The sequence below is a fragment of the Garra rufa genome, chromosome 17 (genome assembly GCF_049309525.1).
Source record: "Garra rufa chromosome 17, GarRuf1.0, whole genome shotgun sequence".
Lineage (NCBI taxonomy): Eukaryota > Metazoa > Chordata > Actinopteri > Cypriniformes > Cyprinidae > Garra > Garra rufa.
The window spans coordinates 30,870,079-30,890,314 of NC_133377.1; the positions used below are offsets into that span (position 1 = coordinate 30,870,079).

General features: G+C 34.0%; 1 protein-coding gene across 1 annotated transcript; it reads right to left on the reverse strand.

Moving 5' to 3' along the window:
- Positions 1-1,418: 1,418 nt before the first annotated feature.
- eif3eb (eukaryotic translation initiation factor 3, subunit E, b) lies at positions 1,419-20,225 on the reverse strand. The gene is made up of 13 exons (XM_073821833.1): positions 20,136-20,225; positions 19,035-19,152; positions 18,797-18,914; positions 18,646-18,688; positions 18,401-18,505; positions 17,089-17,214; positions 14,894-15,018; positions 13,484-13,610; positions 11,553-11,654; positions 6,490-6,599; positions 5,812-5,914; positions 2,187-2,321; positions 1,419-1,803 (listed from the first exon to the last, which is right to left on the reverse strand). The coding sequence occupies exons 1-13, from the start codon at positions 20,223-20,225 to the stop codon at positions 1,765-1,767; spliced, it is 1,341 nt and encodes a 446-aa protein (XP_073677934.1). The 3' UTR covers positions 1,419-1,764.
- Between the last annotated feature and the right edge of the window lie 11 nt (positions 20,226-20,236).

The following is a 20,236-nucleotide window of genomic DNA, read 5'->3' on the forward strand; positions in this document are numbered from 1 at the left end:
CCCAAATTTTTTAACAGTAGTGTATATTGTTAGAAAAAAAAAATCTATTTTAAATAAATGCTGTTCTTTTTAACTTTTCATTCATCAAAGGATCCTGAAAAAAAGTATCACAGGTTCCAAAAACATTAAGCAGCACAACTGTTTTTAACATTGATGATAAATCAGCATATTAGAAAGATTTCTGAAGGATCAGCTTTGAAAAATTCAGCTTTGATCACAAAAATAAATTAGATTTTTAATGTATATTAATATAGACGAATTTTGTTTTCCATTGTAATATTTCAAAATATACTTTTCAAATAAATGCAGCCTTGATGAGCATTAGAAACCTATTTAAAATACACAAAAACATCTTACTGAAGCCCAAACTTTTGACCAGCAGTGTATTTATATTTACAAATAATATACATCATGCATAAATATGAATAAATACATACGTGTAAATATTTATTAAACATATACACATACATTTGTGTATTAGATGCGATTAATTGATTCGACAGCACTAATATTAAAATATAAAACAGCTATTTTAAATTTAATATTTCACAATATTACTGATTTCACTTGGTGAGCATAAGAGATTTCTTTCAAAAACCTTTTCGCAAATGTTACTGACCCCAAACTTTTGAACTTTTAGTAACAGAACCTTCCAGGACCTTTTAAGATTTTTAATTTCCAAAGCTTTTTCAGGCCTAAAAAAAAACTTACTTAGAAAATTCCCTAATGTTTCCAGGACTGTAAGAACCCTGTTGATAAAGTGACAAATAAAAAGCATAAGTGTTAAAAGTGAAGTGTGAACAGCAAATGAATGAACATGAACATGAATGATTAAACATGTTTCTGTGAGTCTAAGTGGTCTCACATTACAAGCACTGGAACAAAAATTTACAGAAAATATACTCACTCCCTTGTCACCTAAGATGTTCATGTCTTTCTGTTTTCAATCGTCAAGAAAGTATGTTTTTTGAGAAAAACATTTCAGGATTTGTGTTCATATAGTGGACTTCTATGGTGCCCCGAGTTTGAACTTTAACAATGCAGTTTAAATACAGCTTTAAACAATCCTAAATGCTGTTGTAAAGAAAACCAGCCAAGGAAGAAGGGTCTTATCTAGTAAAAACATTTTTTTTTTTTTATAATTACAATTTATATACTTTTTAACCTCAAACGCTCATTTTGTCTTGCTCTGCCTGAACTCTGTTTTTTTCCAGTTCAATACAGTTATATACACAGTTTCCTCAAAAAAAATCTTTACGACTGAAGAAAGAAAGACATTATCTGTAAATGTTTGTTCTGGAAGTGAACTTCTTTAAATGAACAAGATAAAACAGTAGTAGAACCTTTTAGGAAACTAATGCTAATGATAACAAAATGTACACACTTCACCTTTAACCATAAAAGATTCCAGTAGTATGTTGCAGGATTCTTGAAAATGTGTTCAGAAACACACTTTCGCTGTTTATTGTTGTGTTATGATGTTCAAAACAATGACTTGCATAAGGGAAATAAAAAAATGTCCTTTGAGATTACGCAGAACTGGAATAATAAAATCTTGCCTGGTAAATCCCTCCTTCATACAGAATACATAAAATTCACGGCAGCATCCCAGAACTCCGTAGCTCTCGTCATGCTGGAAATGTCTGCAACAGTCTCTTGTAAAATAATCCTATTATAAAACTTGACTAAATAAAAGATAGTTAGTTAAATACTAAGATGAGGTTGAGAAGTAGGTTGCTCCACTGTATGCCTTATGTTTCCAGTCTAATAGAAGCCAGAGTCCTGAGCCGCCCAGTTCGGCGTCTAGAAAGGAAACGGAGGTTCATTAGTGTCATCAAAGATGCAGCATATATAGCAGAAACAATTTCTTCTATGAAGTGTTTGACATAAATATTTTAAATGGCCAAAATGTTCGCACTCAACCAAAGTCTCCAAAGTGAAGTACAGGACAAGATGTATGACGTGAATTACTTCACTGGCATAAAATCTGATTATTCATTATTCTGAGTCAAGGCTTTGATTTGGGAGTTCTGTGCCAACTAATGCTGGCTTAAAAGCAAAACTTTCCCAGCACACTCCTTTTAAGACTGTAATGATTCCAATGAGGCTTGGCTGAAGTAAAAACTCATTAGTTCGCTCCGCATCCCTGAACACCCTGCGTGCGTTGTTTGCTTTGAGTCCGGTACCTCGTTTCTGCTACTGTGGGTGATCTTCTTCTCGATGTTCATGGCCAGCATCTGACTGCGGAACGACAGGCTCTTGGTCTTCTCGATCACCTGCTGATACGGTGACACAGCGTTGTTGCCCATCACCACGTGACCCTAAATAGAAAACACTCGTCAGGGAAGAGCAGCGAACCGGTTTTGACTTTATAAGAACACCAGTATAAATTATAAAGAACTTTTCCAAGTATTACAATAAAAGGAAAGGCTTTAGAAGATTTTGGGGTTCAACATCACTTTGGTTTTGCAATGACTTAAGACAACCTTTTTTGTTTTGTTTTTTTAACTTAATTAGAGTTCCTATACCAGCTTACGATAAAATCTTAGGCAGAATCTTTAACAAGCACACCAACAAAGGCAAGGAAACTAAAACTGGGTTGTCCTTGTCCCTTGATCCCACAGTTAAATAATGAGATCAATCAAAAAACAAAAACAATAAATAAATAAAATATGCTTACAATAAGCTTGAGCTTAAACATGAGCTTCTATTTAATATTTTTACAGAATGTATTATTCTTAATTACCTCAAATAGATCACCCCTGCATCATCAATTTGTCAGTGTACTCTGGTTCAAAAAGGTAGGGCGACAAACTGCATCTAGTGTCAGCCTCAGACGTTACGCCCACGGAACGTTGGCTAAACGTCTGATGCATATGGTACACTTAAAGGGATGGTTCGGAGTAGAATTGACTTCATTGCTATGCACTCCGTAGCCCATGTAAATACCCCATCCGAAGGTTTTTTTACCTTAGTCAAACATTTATGGAGATATTAGAGTTTTTCGAATTGCTTGTTACAGGAGTGAATGGTACATCTGATGTATCTCGTGAATTGCACCACTAAACGTGCAAGTAATCTTACCAAACTTGTACAGTAGTGTAACTAGGTTATGTACTCACAAAACGCTGCATCAGAACATTTGTAAGTCCACCATGAGTGTTTTAAAAACACGTTTTACCCGAGAACTACTAGTCTCAGAAACTACAAGTCGACATCACTTCCCTGGTTTGAAAAAAGCACGTAAAAGTCCTCCTACTACATCTGTGTGCATGTCAACTTGTAGGAGGACTTTTATGTGCTTTTTTCAAACCAGGGAAGTGACGTCGACGTGTCGCCATTTGTAGTTTTTGAGACTAGTAGGGATCGGCTAAAACGTGTTTTTAAAACACTCATGGTGGACTTACAAATGTTCCGATGCAGCGTTTTGTGAGTACATAACCTATTTACACTACTGTACAAGTTTAGTAAGATTACTTGCACGTTTAGTGGTGCAATTTACGAGATACATCACATGTACCATTCACTCCTGTAACAAGCAATTCGAAAAACACTAATATCTCCATAAATGTTTGACTAAGGTAAAAAAAACTTCGGATGGGGTATTTACATGGGCTTCGGAGTGCATAGCAATGAAGTCAATTCTACTCCGAACCATCCCTTTAACTGGAAACACTTTAGGAATGTCGAAGTCGTCATCTGATTAGTTGAATTTGATCGGATTTCCGGGAGACGCGAGTGTCGCATTTATTTTCGGCCCGCCGGGAAACAAAGTGCAGACTGATTTACTCGTTGTTTTGCTAAAATGTGCTTATGCAGACGCCATTGTTGTTATACACATTTGCGACGTTCGCTAACAAATTACTGACTTACTGCTTGTTCTCCCTCTTCTTGGTTATTTTTCAATGATGGTTATTTCAAAGACTGACATGTTGCACGACAGTCTGTTGTTGTGGGGGCATTTCAACGCACCGAAACGTGACGCTGAACGAAACGATTGGTTGTTTGACAAGTCGGTCAAACGGCCTTATGGGCGGGGCTTGGCCAATGAAAGCTGCCATGAATTCCAGACCTTCAGCCGTCAGTCTGAAGATCTGGCTACGCAAGACTAAACTGCATCTGACTTTCTCCTCCAACATTTTTATTTTACCTTTTTTCTTTTTGTAAAGGGAATTTGACTTTCTTCGCACATTTGCTTCGTAAACACTGGGTCGGTACTTTGCTTACGTCACTGCATGACTTTTCCAACATGATTAAATAACGAGTGAAGTCGTGGACGCAGAGCTAGTGCAAGAGAAGCATTTGTGGTTAAAAAGCATACATTTTTCTTTTTTTTAGAAAATGACCAATCATTTTGCTAGACAAGACCCTTATTCCTCGACTGGGATCATTGTAGAGCCCTTTGAAGCTGCATTGAAACTGCAATTTGGACCTTCAAACCATTGGTCCTCAGTGAAGACCACTATATGGAGAAAAATCCCAAAATGTTTTCCTCAAAAACCTTAATTTCTTTTCGACTGAAGAAAGAAAGACATGAACATCTTGGATGCCATGGGGGTGAGTAAATTATCAGGAAATTTTAATTCTGGAGTGAACTAATGCTTTAATACTGAGCTCCTAAAGGGACATGGTGGTGGAAAAGTTTTTTTTTTGCAAAACTTTTGCGTTCCCTTAAGACACTTTTGCGTTCTCTCGCAAAGCTATTTGCTTTCCTTCACAAAACTTTGCGTTCACTCGTAAGGATAGAAAATATAAAGAAAAATAAACACTATGTACAGGAAAGCAACACGGTAATCCATTAAGCCACGTTAAGAGTTAAGATGTTTTTCAAGTCGAAAACACGTACAACTTTGCATGTTCTGTTCCTATTTTGGGCTCATCTGCTTTCCTTTATGTAATATATTTTATTAATAAACTGTGGTCCTTTAATATTACCGTCTTCGTCCATTAGACTACCTTAAACATTTTCTATACCGTTTTTTTTTTTTTTTTTTACGGCGGAGAAAAGCTTGACACGCATTTTGGAATGTCCCAAAACAGTGACTTGAAATCAGCACTGACTGTACTTTTTTCAAGTTCAAAATAAAACTCAAAGAACCACTCCATTGTGAACGTACAGAGCTGTAAATACCACTAACTTACAAGCTGTAAAGTAAACAGGAAGTGTTTGTCCGAACTCAACTGGTATTGCGAGAGAAAGCAAATATCTTTGCCAGGGAATGCAAAAGTTTTGTGAGAGAGCGCAAAAGTTTTAAAAGGGGAACACAAATTTTTTTGCAAGAAAATTAAAAGTTTCTCAAGTGATCGCAAAAAATTAGCAAGAGCTCAAAAAATTTGCAAGAGCTCAAAAAATTTACACTATGTCTCTTTAGGGGCTCTGTAACTTAACTTCTAATTTTAATATCTATTAGTAAATATTAAGATTAATCTCAATCAATAAATGTTGTAGAGGTATTGTTTATTGTTAGTTCATGTTAAATCATCTAGTTACTAATATTATCAATCTGAACCCTATTGTAAAATGTTACCAAGAAAATCATAGGTTTGAAACAACATGAGCGTAAATATTTTTGGGTGAACTTTCACTTTAAGCGGTTATATTCAGCTTGTGAATCTTAAACAGAAATTACAAATGTATTTTAAAAGTAAAGGCCAGTATTTCATAATAACAAAATTGCTCTAGGCTGTGTGAACCTAAGTCAACAGTGTACAAACAAACAGCCCTCCTTCACTGTCGGAGGGAGTCTAGAGCGTCTCAATCTAATGGGCTTTGCGTTTGGACATGTGTTCTGCACCCCAGAGCTCGCTCACCAGTTTGGAGTCGATTTTGGCATCCAGTCTGGCATTGCGGATCAGGTTTACGATCCATCTCTCGGCCTCCTCGGGCGTCATATTCAGCTTATCTGCCAACATGCTGCCCAGAGACAGGAAGGAGGATGGGTGAGAGGAAGAAAATGAGAAATGCAGAGATTGCCTGAGGTCAACAACAAGTTGTATTTCTCATCTTCAAACAAAAGATCAAACAGTCTCAATAAAAATCAATCGGTGTGATAAACACAAGCTGATGATGAATTAAGTCACACCACCTTCTCTACGATTAAATGTGAAAACAACAAGGCTCCTGGCATAAATACTGGTGGTCAAAGGAAATGTTAAATCACATAAAATAACATCTGTAACCGGGTTATTATAGTTAACTGAACCTAAAACATTTTTATTAAAAAATTATTTCAAGGATTTCTCAATTATCTAGTTTAACTTGATGTACTAAAATAACTATAACTGAAATACACATGAAACAAAACGTACATTTTGTACATCAGAATGTACAATGTGACGTTGTTCAGCTTTGATTCAGCGTCAGATTTGGCTGGAGTCATTGATTCTGGCAGTGTGTTGAATCTCCGCAGCGCACTACGCACTTTTTACAGCGCTAAGAGGATTAGCGCACACTAGTCTATCAGGATTCCTCCGGGGAAGCAGCACTACCTGATGCTGATGCACTGATGGATCCGGCAGAACGTCTCGAAGATGAACAGCCGTGCGTTTTCAATGAAATCCTCCAAGCAGGCCACTAAGAAGAAATCATTCACCAGCACCTTGAAAAGAATAAAATCCATTCAAATGATCTGCTTTGAAAATTGTGTAAGTATTGTTGATGGTCCACTGAAAAGCTTTGACACTGAATTATATACCTTTAAGCAGTCTGTTAAAAATGAACTTAACTGTCTCTTTTAAGAAATATTATTGGTATTTAAGAGAAAGTTGAGACTTTTTTCTCCAATAAACTTTAAAAGTATGTCATTTCTGTACACAAGCACATATCAGAAGGAAAAGTAAAACATATTTGCAACTGTACCACAGCACAAACAGAACTGCAAAAAAAGAAAGAAAGAAAGAAAGAAAGAAAGAAAGAAAGAAAGAAAGAAAGAAAGAAAGAAAGACTCTCTCTCTCCTTATGCCCCCCACTTATCTCCCTCCACTGCTTGGATTATAACTGAACATATCAGCACTTAATTGTAATTAACTGACAGTAGATTAGCTTGATTATTAAAGACAAATAACAGTCGGTAACACCGCCGGGAAAGCAAATAAAACACATATATAGCCACAATATTTACAGTTCAAAAGTTAGGAGCCAGTAAAAAATTTTAAAATGTTTTTAAAAGATGTCTCTAATGCTCATCAAGGCTGCATTTATTGAAATCAGAAATACAGTAAAACGGAAATATTGTGAAATAGAATTACAATCTAAAAAAAAAACTGTTTTCAATTTTCTCATATTGCAAAACGTAATTTATTCCTGTGATGGCAAAGCTGAATTTTCAGCATCATTACTCCAGTCTTTAGTGTCACATGATCCTTCAGAAATCATTCTAATATGCCAATGCTTAAAAAAACATTTATTATTATTAATGCTAAAAACATCTGTGCTGCTTAATTTTTATTAGAAACTGTGATGCATTTTTAAAGGGAAAAAAAGTAAAAGAAAATTGAAATGTTTATTTAAAAATGGAAGAATGTAAACATAATGTCACTTTTGAACAGTTTTAATTCATATTTTTTAAATAATCTTTTGTATTTAATCATTTTTTAGTAAATAATAATTGTTGTAATTTTAAATGATTTAGTAATTAATCTTACTGGCCCTAAAATGTATCATTATATATGTTTAAGACTAAACACAACGATAGAGATTATTTTTTGCTCAAACTGCACTCAGTTTATATAACTATAAAAAATAAATTATTAATAACAGTAATATTAGTATTACTTTATTTATTTTTTAATAAAATAAGAAAATACAAAAGTTTAATATACTATATTTGATGATAAAAAAATGAGTATTAAATAAAAATACAATTATTTTATAGTATACCTTAAAAAATGCTAATACAACACTAATATTTACTTTTTTCTACGATATTTAATCATTTTCAAAACTAAAATCAGCTTTTATTTTGGCGGGTTGCCAAGTATGTCAGTTTTTAGTTTTGCTCTGAACTGGCAGCTCATAGCCTAGATTTATGCTTTCAGTTTAAATGGGAATCTTATACAGTATTACAGTTAGTGATCTAAAATCGTGAACTGTGCATTAACAGTTGACAACCATATCAGTACGCAAATGATCTTTTGAACTGTCTATTCATCAAATAAACCTGAAAAAAATGCATCATGGCTTCCACAAAAACCATTAAGCAGCAAAAACTGTTTTCAACATTGATAATACCAAGAAATGTTTCTTGAGTAGCAAATCAACATATTAGAATGATTTCTGAAGGATCATGTGACACTGAAGACTGGACTAATAGTTGCTGAAAATTCAGCTGTCATTACAGAAATAAATGACATTTTACAATATATTCAAATAAAATTGTTATAATATTTCACAACATTACTATTAATACTTTCTTTTTGAATAAATAAATGCAGATTTGGTAAGCATAAGAGACATCTTTCAAAAACTTTCAAAAATCTTACTGACCTCAAACCTACAGTCGTGGCCAAAAGTTTTGAGAATTACATAAATATTGGAAATTGGAAAAGTTGCTTCTTAAGTTTTTATAATAGCAATTTGCATATACTCCAGAATGGTATGAAGAGTGAGCAGATGAATTGCATAGTCCTTCTTTGCCATGAAAATTAACTTAATCCCGAAAAAAACTTTCCACTGCATTTCATTGCTGTCATTAAAGGACCTGCTCAGATCATTTCGGTAATCGTCTTGTTAACTCAGGTGAGAATGTTGATGAGCACAAGGCTGGAGATCATTATGTCAGGCTGATTGGGTTAGAATGGCAGACTTGACATGTTAAAAGGAGGGTGATGCTTGAAATCATTGTTCTTCCATTGTTAACCATGGTGACCTGCAAAGAAACGCGTGCAGCCATCATTGCGTTGCATAAAAATGGCTTCACAGGCAAGGATATTGTGGCTACTAAGATTGCACCTAAATCTACAATTTATAGGATCATCAAGAACTTCAAGGAAAGAGGTTCAATTCTTGTTAAGAAGGCTTCAGGGCGTCCAAGAAAGTCTCCTAAAGAAGATTCAGCTGCGGGATCGGAGTGCCACCAGTGCAGAGCTTGCTCAGGAATGGCAGCAGGCAGGTGTGAGCGCATCTTCACGCACAGTGAGGCTAAGACTTTTGGAAGATGGCCTGGTGTCAAGAAGGGCAGCAAAGAAGCCACTTCTCTCCAAAAAAAAAACATCAGGGACAGATTGATCTTCTGCAAAAAGTATGGCGAATGGACTGCTGAGGACTGGGGCAAAGTCTCATTCTCAGATGAAGCCTGTTTCCGATTGTTTGGGGCATCTGGAAAAAGGCTTGTCCGGAGAAGAAAAAGTGAGCGCTACCATCAGTCCTGTGTCATGCCAACAGTAAAGCATCCTGAGACCATTCATGTGTGGGGTTGCTTCTCATCCAAGGGAGTGGGCTCACTCACAATTTTGCCCAAAAACACAGCCATGAATAAAGAATGGTACCAAAACTCCCTCCAACAGAAACTTCTTCCAACAATCCAACAACAGTTTGGTGAAGAACAATGCATTTTCCAGCACGATGGAGCACCGTGCCATAAGGCAAAAGTGATAAATAAGTGGCTCGGGGACCAAAATGTTGAAATTTTGGGTCCATGGCCTGGAATCTCCCCAGATCTTAATCCCATTGAGAACTTGTCGTCCTCAAGAGGCGGGTGGACAAACAAAAACCCACTAATTCTGACAAACTCGAATTGATTATGAAAAAGTGATTATGAAAGAATGGGTTGCTATCAGTCAGGATTTGGCCCAGAAGTTGATTGAGAGCATGCCCAGTCGAATTGCAGAGGTCCTGAAAAAGAAGAGCCAACACTGCAAATACTGACTCTTTGCATAAATGTCATGTAATTGTCGATAAAAGCCTTTGAAACGTATGAAGTGCTTGTAATTATATTGCAGTACATCACAGAAACAACTGAAACAAAGATCTAAAAGCAGTTTAGCAGCAAACTTTGTAAAAATAATATTCGTTTCATTCTCAAAACTTTTGGCCACGACTGTATGAACTGTAGTGTACTTTGTTTGTTTTTTATATTTTAAAGGAGAAATTCACTTCAAAACCAAAACAAAAAATTTACAGATAACGTACTCACCCCCTTGTCACCCAAGATGTTTATGTCTTTCTTGCTTCAGTCGTGAAGAAATTATGTTTTTTAAGGAAAACATTTCAGGTTTTTTCTCCATATAGTGGACTTCTATGGTGCCCCGCGTTTGAACTTACAAAATGCTGTTTAAATGCAGCTTCAAATTATCCCAAAATGCAGTTTTAAATGATCCCAACCAAGGAAGAAACATTTTAACCTCAAACGCTTGCTCTGACTTTTTTCCAGTTGAAGACAGGGTATGTCGAAAAACTCCCAACAGATTTTCTCCCTAAACTTCAAAATCGCTGTTTTCCCTTTTTTGTTAAGGGTTTTTTTTTTATCTTCTTTGCTTGTTCACTTTGCAAACACTGGGTCGGTACTTCTGCAGCGATGTAGGATGATTTTGAAATGATTTTTGAAGTTGAGGGAGAAAATAAGATGGGAGTTTTTCAACTGTCCGGAAAACTGGAAAAAATTGAGTTCAGAGCAAGACAAGACGAGCATATGAGGTTAAAAAGTATATAAATTGTAATTTTTTAAAAACAAAAGTACTGATCGTTTAGCTATATATATATATTTTTTTCTCAGCTGGGATCGTTAACAACCACATTTGGGATTGTTTAAAGCCGCATATAAGCTGCACTTCGCTCGGGGCACCATAGAAGTCCACTATATTGAGAAAAATCCTGAAATGGTTTCCTCAAAAAACAATTTCTTTACAACTGATGAAAGAAAGACTTAAACAATTTGGATGTTCATCTTGGAGTACATTATCTTTAAATTTTTGTTCTGGATGTGAACTTCTCCTTTAAGTCAGATTCAGAGTTTGGAACCTGAACCATATTGATTTAGAAAACCAGTATTAATATTATTGCCCTAAAAATGTATCAAAATGCAAATTAACAGCAAATTAACCACGAGTGGGGAAAAAAAAAAGCATTGGACATTTTGACATTTCATGTGAATATACACTAATTTATCCCCACTAGGATTTTTTTCTTGAATTAAAAACAAAAACCTTCACTACAGTTGAACATAGATCAGCTTTTATAGACAAATCCCTGAGGCGTAAACTGAAACTGTGGTGAAAAGGCAGGGGAGATTATGTTTTCACAGGTCTGAATGCTGAACGCTCCCTCTGGCCCAACTAGGCCACGTCTAAGAGAGGAGCTGCCTCATAGCTGTAGGTCTGAAAACTGACAGCAGAAATGCCTTGAAAAGCCTAGTGGGAAACAGCAGTAAATTACAGTAGACAGGGATTTTCAGTGGATCAATGGACCTATGGCTCCAAGCAAAAGGATGAGAGCTCCTATCAATGCATGTCTCCAACCGATTCAAACAGAGGGAAGCGGTGTACTGAGGGGGAATCACAGAGATGACAGCCTTGGTTGCTGCATGATACACACACAGCGGGTGGTGAAACCTTACCGACTCACACTCCCTTAGTTTTTTCTGAGCGCTGTCAAAATCAAAGTTAACATAGAGGCACTCCACAAACTCTGTGATGGGATCCTTGTACGTGTACGACTCCTGTTGAGAGAGCAAAAGCAGAGCGGAACATTAATCTCGTGCTAATTTGACAGCAAATGCCAAAGTCACGGGTATAAAAAGCGCCCTAAGAAGCACTCTGACAACTACATTTAAAAGAGACGCTAATTCACAAGCTCTGAATCGATACTTAAAAGAAGCACATCTAGTATGAACGTAATGGAACGCAACAAGCTAGAAACCTCAAAGGAGAATCTGTAAGCTCATTCATCTAAACCACAAAGAGGACAATCTTCACAACAACACAAAGTGAAATAAACTCTCTCGGCTCAGATGTTACTTTCAAAAAAACATTGCTGTTTTATGCATATTAGCATACTTGATCAAGGGATTGTTAACTAGTTGGTTTATCCATATCTTTTCTTCAACATTTATTTTAGCTTTAATATTGTAGCTACATTTAACAAATGAAACATTTGTGATATTACATACATTTTGTTCATATGTTAGGGATTTCATACATATGAAATCAGTTTTATTTTTTCCCCAAATTGCATTATATTTTTTTTCAAAATTTTTGGTTTCAATTTTTCTTGATTCCGTTTTTTCCCCTCAATTTTCCTTGTTTTAATGGTAAAATAAAAAAAATATTAATCAAAAAGTGTAATTAATCGAAATCATGAAATATACACAATTTAACAGCAATTTAACAAACATTTAAAAAGTTTAACAAAAATTTAATTTAAATGTTTTATTATTTCCCAAATTCACAATTTTCCATTTAAAACTTTCTGGATTTACCCCAAATTAATTGAATTCATGAAACCTACAAAATCTTACAGAAATTTAACACATTTTAACAATAATTTAATATTTTTTTTTCCATTTTAATATTTCTGGATTCCGTTCCCCATTGTTCTAGACTCTGTTTTAATGGTTAAATTAAAAATGAATCAAAAAGCATGTCTAATTAAATAAAATCATGAAACATACACAATTTATACAATAAACATATACAAAATTTTTCATTTTTCCATTTGTAATTCAGTGTTACTTTGATCAAATTCTGTGTTTTTCATTAATTTTCTAGATTATTATGGTTTGAATAAATCTTAATAAAAAGCATGCTTAATTAATTGATTTTCTAAAAAATAATGTGTTGCATATTTTATTTTTTTCTAGAAATAATGTGTTGCGTATTTACCAGCAAAATGTAAATAATTTCTCTGGTAAATATTCCTTAAAAATTATTAAATGTTTTAAAAGTTTAACAATAACTACTTTTTTATTCATTTTTTTTTTCCATCTCTAATTCTTTGTTACTTTTATCAAATTCAGTGTTTGTCATTATTTTTATGAATTTCATTATGATGGTTTGATTAAATAGTAATAATAAAAAGCATGTTTTTTCCCAGAAATAATGTGTTGCATATTTACATTTTTCTGGTAAATAATTTCTCTGGTAAATATTCCTTAAAAAAAATTATTATTAAATGTTTTAATAATTTATTGTGCACCATTTATTCACACAGAGACACGCAGAGCATGTTGGATTTTTATTATTATTTTTTTATATTCACATATACTAGATCATATCATGACTTGATTTAAGTGTACAGACCTACTTCTTATTTATTAATCCAAAATTTGGCAAATTTTTGTGACATTCCACATTATACAGTAAATTCTGTTTTTATGACTGAATTCCATAATTCCATCCGAATCATGAAAAATCATAGGGCCCTAATATATGGCTATCAAACATGGTCTGGTTGGTGTTTGCCCACATCACCCTAAACCAGAGTAAATATATATTCACTAGTCATTTAGGCAATCCACTAGCTAGTTAAATCTGAAGTGATCATGCTGACCTGTTGGATGACCTTGACCAAATCTTTGAGGACCTGTCGTCGTTTTCTCACGTCTTTGTTAGTGATTACAGCCGTGGTCAGGTAGCGCAGAATGTGTGGGCACATGGTTTGAATTGCGTTTAGGTACCTTAGAAACAGACAACAACCATCAGTATCACAAAATACATTATAAACTACCTATCACTCAAATCCTTAACCAAGAATGTATTACATTGATCAAAAGTGACAATAAAGACATTTATTATGCAACAAAAACATTCTATAAGAATCCTGAAAAAAAGTGTAATGGCTCCCACAAAAGCATTAAGCAGCAAAAACTGTTTTCAACATTGATAATTATATGAACTGTTTCTTGAGCAGCAAATAAGCATATTAGAAAAGATGTTTAGTTTCTGAATGAATCCGCATTTTGAATTAACCGTGTGAAGAAATTGATTAAAAGGCCATTCATATAAAGAGAATGAATCCGCCGTTTTAACGAATTACGAAGGAATGACTCATAAAGACATTTACTTGCTGGCAGATTTAGTTTCTTATTTAGAGTATCATTTCATTTAAAACAATAATAATAATAAAAACTAAAAACATTAAAGGGATAGTTCACACAAAAAAAATTTCATTCTGTCATTGTTTACTCACACTATTGTCATTTCAAACCTTTCTTTTGTGGAACATAAAAGAAGGTATTTTGAAGACTGCTGCTAACAAAGCTGTTTTGGTTACTAATGACAAAAAAATACTGAGATGTTCCTCAAATTATCTTCTTTTATGTTCCATACTTTACATAAGGCCGTTGCAGCCAAATTGTTTATGTGTAATAAATTTTATGCTGATTCAAATAAAATTTTTCTTTCTGAAGCTACTATTTGCGATGTCTACTTGCTACTTTCTCATTTAACACAATAATAGCTTTGAATCTTTTGTGGGTATTTTCACAATTAGATCCATTTTAATCAACTGACAGCCCTAAATATTTCACAATATTACTGTTTAACTGTATTTTTAATAAAAAAAAAAAAAAAAAAAAAGTGGACATTTCGTCAAAAAAAAAACTTCTTTGATTGCTTTCTGTTTTAGTATTTCATCACAGTGGTCCTTCAAACATTTGACACAGAGTGTCATCTTCAAAGTGCTCAGACCGAGCGGCTCTCGTTATATGGTCACGCAAACATGCACTGTTCCCCCTAAAAAATTTACGCTTTCAAGAGCAAATCTCATTAACTGTGAATTTTCCAGCTACCCTCTCTGAAGTAATTGTTGCAAACAACACACACTTCCTGGCAAGCTAGCCCCTTCAGCAAGTGACATAAATGTTATGCAAATGTAGTTTTCTGCACTTCTACATTCTTTAATGAGCAATTTGAGAGCGCTTGTTATAGCGGAAGTGGGAATTTCCATAATCGTACTCACTGGGGCTGATAGAGGAACAGCTCGATTATGTTGTCTCTGCCTTTGGGGTGGTTAAAGAAGACAAACAAAGACCAGTGAATGAGCCACGTCCTCTGCTGCAGCGACTGAAGAGGAGAACTCACCGACTGAACCGAGGAAGGAAAGAAAAACATGGTTTAATTAAAAATATGTCAACACGGCTTCAGTCTAATGTCATGTCGTTGACGTTACATTACAAGCATGGACTAGCAAAACAAACGAGTCTGCAGTAAATCCACACGCATCCATCTTTAACCTCGCCGCAAATAAAAATGCCAAGCGTTTACTTCTCAGGGCTGATGCAATGTAAATGTCATCCTGGTCAATTCTGTGCAAATAGTTGATCTAATGCCTGATGTCTGCTAAAGGTGTGTTATATCTGAGCTCAAAGGAACATGGGAGCAGGGTTCCTGCAGCTATGAACAAGTGAAATTTAAGACTTTTTAAGACCTTTTTAATACCACCTTATATGAAATTTAAGACCTAAACCTGTAATGGAAATAGATATTATATATGCATACATGTAATATTTAATGTGTTTAATGTAAAAAGTAAACAAAATTTCATGGCTGTCATAAATTACATTTATTACTACGATATACAGTGAACTTTTCATATCAGCAGATACTATTCCACACAAAATATCCCCATAAAAGTACCACTAGAAATATCTGATGTAAATGCAATATTTTCATCAGTGCTCTATTAGCTTTTACATCTTAAATCTGCATAGTTGATTTACCTTTATAAAGGCCTTTTTTTTTAACTTTTGAAATGTATGCATTACCTTTGAAATTTATTTTATGAATTTATCAATAAATTCTAAATGGCTGTTAGCAGTGAGATTACACAATTTACACTGCAAAATTAAATGTGAGATTAATGTTTTAAATACATTTATTGATTTACAAATATATAAATTAGAAATGTTGGGTGTGGAGGCATACTTTTAAACACACTAAACTACCGGCAGGTGGCAGCAAATCACTTCATGAGCGAGTTATTTCAACTGATTTGAGCAAAACGCTGAATCATAGCAAAACGTTGCTAGGAGAATGCTTCTGCTGCGATCCTTGTTTGGAACTATTTTCGTTGGTGAAACAGAACAAAACAGTGAGAATATTTTGTCTAATATGTAAGTAACTACTTGACTAACTACTTGTTTATTGAGCTAAAATTAATGTAACATTTGTAATTGTGAGAATTTTCAGCAAAAAGCTCACTTGGTATATTACTGAACTATATCATGTTATAAATAAACTATACATTTGAAATTTTTACCTCAGTGTGTTTCTTTAGAGTGCTGTTACATTCATTTGTTTTAAAGTATGTCACAAACAGACCAAAAATACACTATCCATTATCAATTTCTGTTTACGTTGAATGTATTAAAATAGGAATCTTTCTTGCCTTTCGATGCTTTGCTAGTTGTTTTTGTCACTTCAGTTTTAATCAGGCGGTTTGTTCGTAAAAAAAAAAAAACATTTTAAAAGTATCTCGAAGGCTGCGGTCAGCTAGCTCGACCTATATTTATTATTATTATTATTGAGAACATTATATTCAGAAAAAGGTAGTTTGACCTGTATTCTGCTACTGCGATTCTGTCTGAAGACACAGTAACTTCCACAGAGGGAGAAAAAAAATCTACAGTTGTTAGCAACTGGCCTTAGCCAAGCCCTAAATTCAGTTTTTTAAGCTAAGTATCGCTAAACTTGCACTTCCCCATAGCTAAAAAGTTAAATCCATTTGACTTCTGCGGTACAATCCGAGAGAGACTCGCGCCAATAACAGAAAGCTGATTGGCTATTGCATGTTGGTCTCATTTGTAGTTTAAATACAGCAAATTATATTTGGAATAGTGAAATAAAGAACTACAACACCACGGAAACAACAAAGAGAGAATTTAAATGAGCATTAGAGGTAGCGTTACATGGACATCGGAATAATAAGACCTGTGTAAAATTATTTAAGACCTAGAACAGCGAATTTAAGACTTTTTAAGGCCTAAAATTTTGATTTTTAAATTTCAGACTTTTTAAGACCCTGCGGGAACCCTGGGGAGATCCAGCAAATTAACCAGTGGGAAGGATATTGGATTTCTCCAGCTGATGAAATACAACCGCAAAGCTTCTATTTCACAGGGAGACAGAGGTTTAATAGATGGCAGACAGACATACGTTGTTGTCGATGGTCTCTCGTAAGCGTGTCAGGTCCTCCATGGCTGCTTCCCAGTTCTGCATGAGGATCTCGGATGCCAGTTTGCCCCAGAGAGAGCTCAGAGCGTTCCTGTCCGTGGAGGGAACCTGGGTCATGAAATAAATTAATATTATAAACAATTTTCTATTTGTTAAAATTATAAACAATTTTCCATTTCTGACCCTGAACCACAAAATCAGTCATAAGCATAATTTTCTTGAAATTTCACCTGAAAGCTGAGTAAATAAGCATTCCATTGGTGTATGGTCTGTTAGGATAGGACAATATTTGGCCCAAATAAAACTATTTGAAAATCTGGAATCTGAAGTTGCAAAAAAAAAATATATATATTGAGAATATCAGGAATCGTCTTTAAAGTTATCCAAATGAAGTTCTTACATTGCATTACTAATAAAACAAAAATAAGTTTTGATATATCTATGGTAGGAAATGTACAAAATATATTTATGGAACAAGATCTTTACTTAATATCTTTAATATGACATACTATATAATATTTCTATGATGGCAAAACTGAATTTCTGAAGTTATTACTTTAGTCTTCAGATTCACATGATTCTCCAGAAATCATTCTAATAGACTGATTTGGTGCTCCAGAAACACTTGTTTTATTATTTTTAATGGTACATTTGTCTAAACTGACACTTTTTTTTTCAGGATAATTTGACAAATAGAAAATTAAATAATTTGAAGTTGGAATATTTTGCAACATTATAAAATGTCTAAATTAATTTAATGCAGCCCTACGGAATAAATATAATAATAAATAAAAAAAAACTTTAATGACCCTAAACTTTTGAACGGTGTATGAGTTTTGAATATTACAAATAATTTTATTTTTAATTTAATATTTCATTTTGTTTTTGATATAAATACGTAAATATATATATATATATATATATATATATATATATAATTATTAATCAATTTTTTTTCTTTTTTTATTACTTTATTAATTTTTTTTAAAACAGACACCCTGGTATAAGCTATATTTATATTTTGCTATATTCAAAACAGCACGTTTACAATGCATAATTGGTTTATGTTCTTTTAACAACCTCTTAAAACATTGGAAGGTATTGTTTTCAGCAGTTTGTTCAGATAAATTACTAAAAACAAAAGCCATTAAAGCACCCAGGGATGAAACAAATGAATTTGTTCCTACCTTTCTGCCAAAGGCAATAATTTTAGAGTCTATTTCACACTTCACAAATCAAATTAACCTAAAAAAAAAAAAAAAAAAAACAGGATGATGCAAACAACAACACTTACAAGCACACGGAAGAAGTAAAGATACTCTGCTGCCCCCGAATAGTTGCCACACTCATACTGGAACTTGGCGTAGCGGTATAGCGTATCCAAATATTCCTGACGAAACTGAGGGACGAGAATAAACAGAATGAGCGAATCATTGCTGGAATGAAATATTCAACAATGCAATAAGCTATAAATTAGCTTCCATGAAAATAAAAAAAGAATATCTGGTTATATAGTTTGAGGTATGTTGCAACACTTACAGCATGTTTGTCTGCTAAATATTCAAACAGCATCCTCCCATCTCTAAGAAAAAAAAGAAGTGTGTGGCTCGTATGTTAAGATTCTTACATAACAGCCAACTAAATCAAACAAGTTTTCAAAAAGCAGTGAACAGTAATGATGACAGCAGACCTGGTGGACTGCATCTGTCGTTGAGTCTCTGGATCTTCAAACATCTTCACAATAGGTTCAGTTTCAGACTGGAGCTGCTTCAGCTGCGCCACCACTGTGGTTCTTTTCTCCCTCAACGCTGCAGAGAAACAGTACTATATTTAATATACATGCAGCGTACAGTAATGCACTTTATTTGATGTGAAAATCTTTATTATAGATCTGGATATGTTTTTAGACAGGAAGGAAAAACACTTACAATGTGGAATTTCTTTGTCAGGATAGAGGTTCTTATATACATCCATGGCAAAGTCCACCATGTTAGTGTCGCTGAGAAGATCCAGCTTCCCTTGGAGCAGTTCTTTCTCATTGTAGATCTGAGAAGAAAATAAACATAAATCCTATTTAACAGCACTACACTAGGTATTCTGAATATCATGAAAATGTATTAGTAAATACATTTAAATATGTGACCCTGGACCACAAAACCAGTCTTAAGTCGCTGGGGTATATTTGTAGCAATGGCCAAAAATACATTGTATGGGTCAAAATTATTGATTTTTATTTGATGTCAAAAATCATTAGGAAATTAAGTAAAGATCATGTTACATTAAGATTTTTTGTCAAATTCCTACTGTAAACCTATCAAAATGTAATTTTTGATTAGTAATATGCATTGTTAAGAACTTAATTTGGACAACTTTAAAGGTGATTTTCTCAGTGTTTTGATTTTTTTGCACCCTCAGATTCCAGATTTTCAAATAGATGTATCTCGGCCAAATATTGTCCTATCCTAACAAACTATACATCAATAGAAAGCTTATTTATTGAACTTTCATATGATGTATATATCTCAGTTTTGTAAAATTTAACCTTATGACTGGTTTTGTGGTCCAGGGTCACATATTACATTTATATTGTCATTTAAAGTGCTGCTGTTGTTGCACCAAGTGATCCTATACAATATTAATACAGTATTTTTACGACAATGTTCACGTATCTATGGTATTTACGTAGTACTTTAAACTAAGAATACTATGATATTATTATAACACAATAACTGTATGTCCCAGTACCATGGTAACGTTACTGTAGAAACACAAAGAGAGATCAGAGCTACGTAATAAAAAATAGACTTTAAAAATAGTTGATCTGTCAAAAATAAAAGAAATACATGTTTCATGTAATTATGTCTTTAATTCATCATTTTAGTTTAATACATCAGAAAACCAAATCATTTTTTCAGAGCATCATCTGTTTATCCGCCACACGTGGCGCTAACCTTTTATCGCCTACTAGCCAAACAAATATAACCGAACAACTACGTACATATTTTACACTACTGTAATTAATACATTACCTCCTTGACAGAGAGAAATTCAAGCAGCGGAAAGACCAAATGCCGGTCTAAAAAATGCGCGATCCTTGTAGTGAGATCATACTCCGCCATTTTGGAAATTA

Bases quoted from the DNA above. Each gene is read 5' to 3' on its own strand.
- eif3eb (XM_073821833.1), bottom strand. From the start codon at position 20,225: ATGGCGGAGTATGATCTCACTACAAGGATCGCGCATTTTTTAGACCGG. The intron at 18,689-18,796 runs GTCTGCTGTCAT...TTTTTTTCTTAG, and splicing joins CGACAGATGCAGTCCACCAG to AGATGGGAGGATGCTGTTTG. The intron at 6,600-11,552 runs GTAAGGTTTCAC...ATTCTTTTCAAG, and splicing joins AACTAAGGGAGTGTGAGTCG to GTGCTGGTGAATGATTTCTT.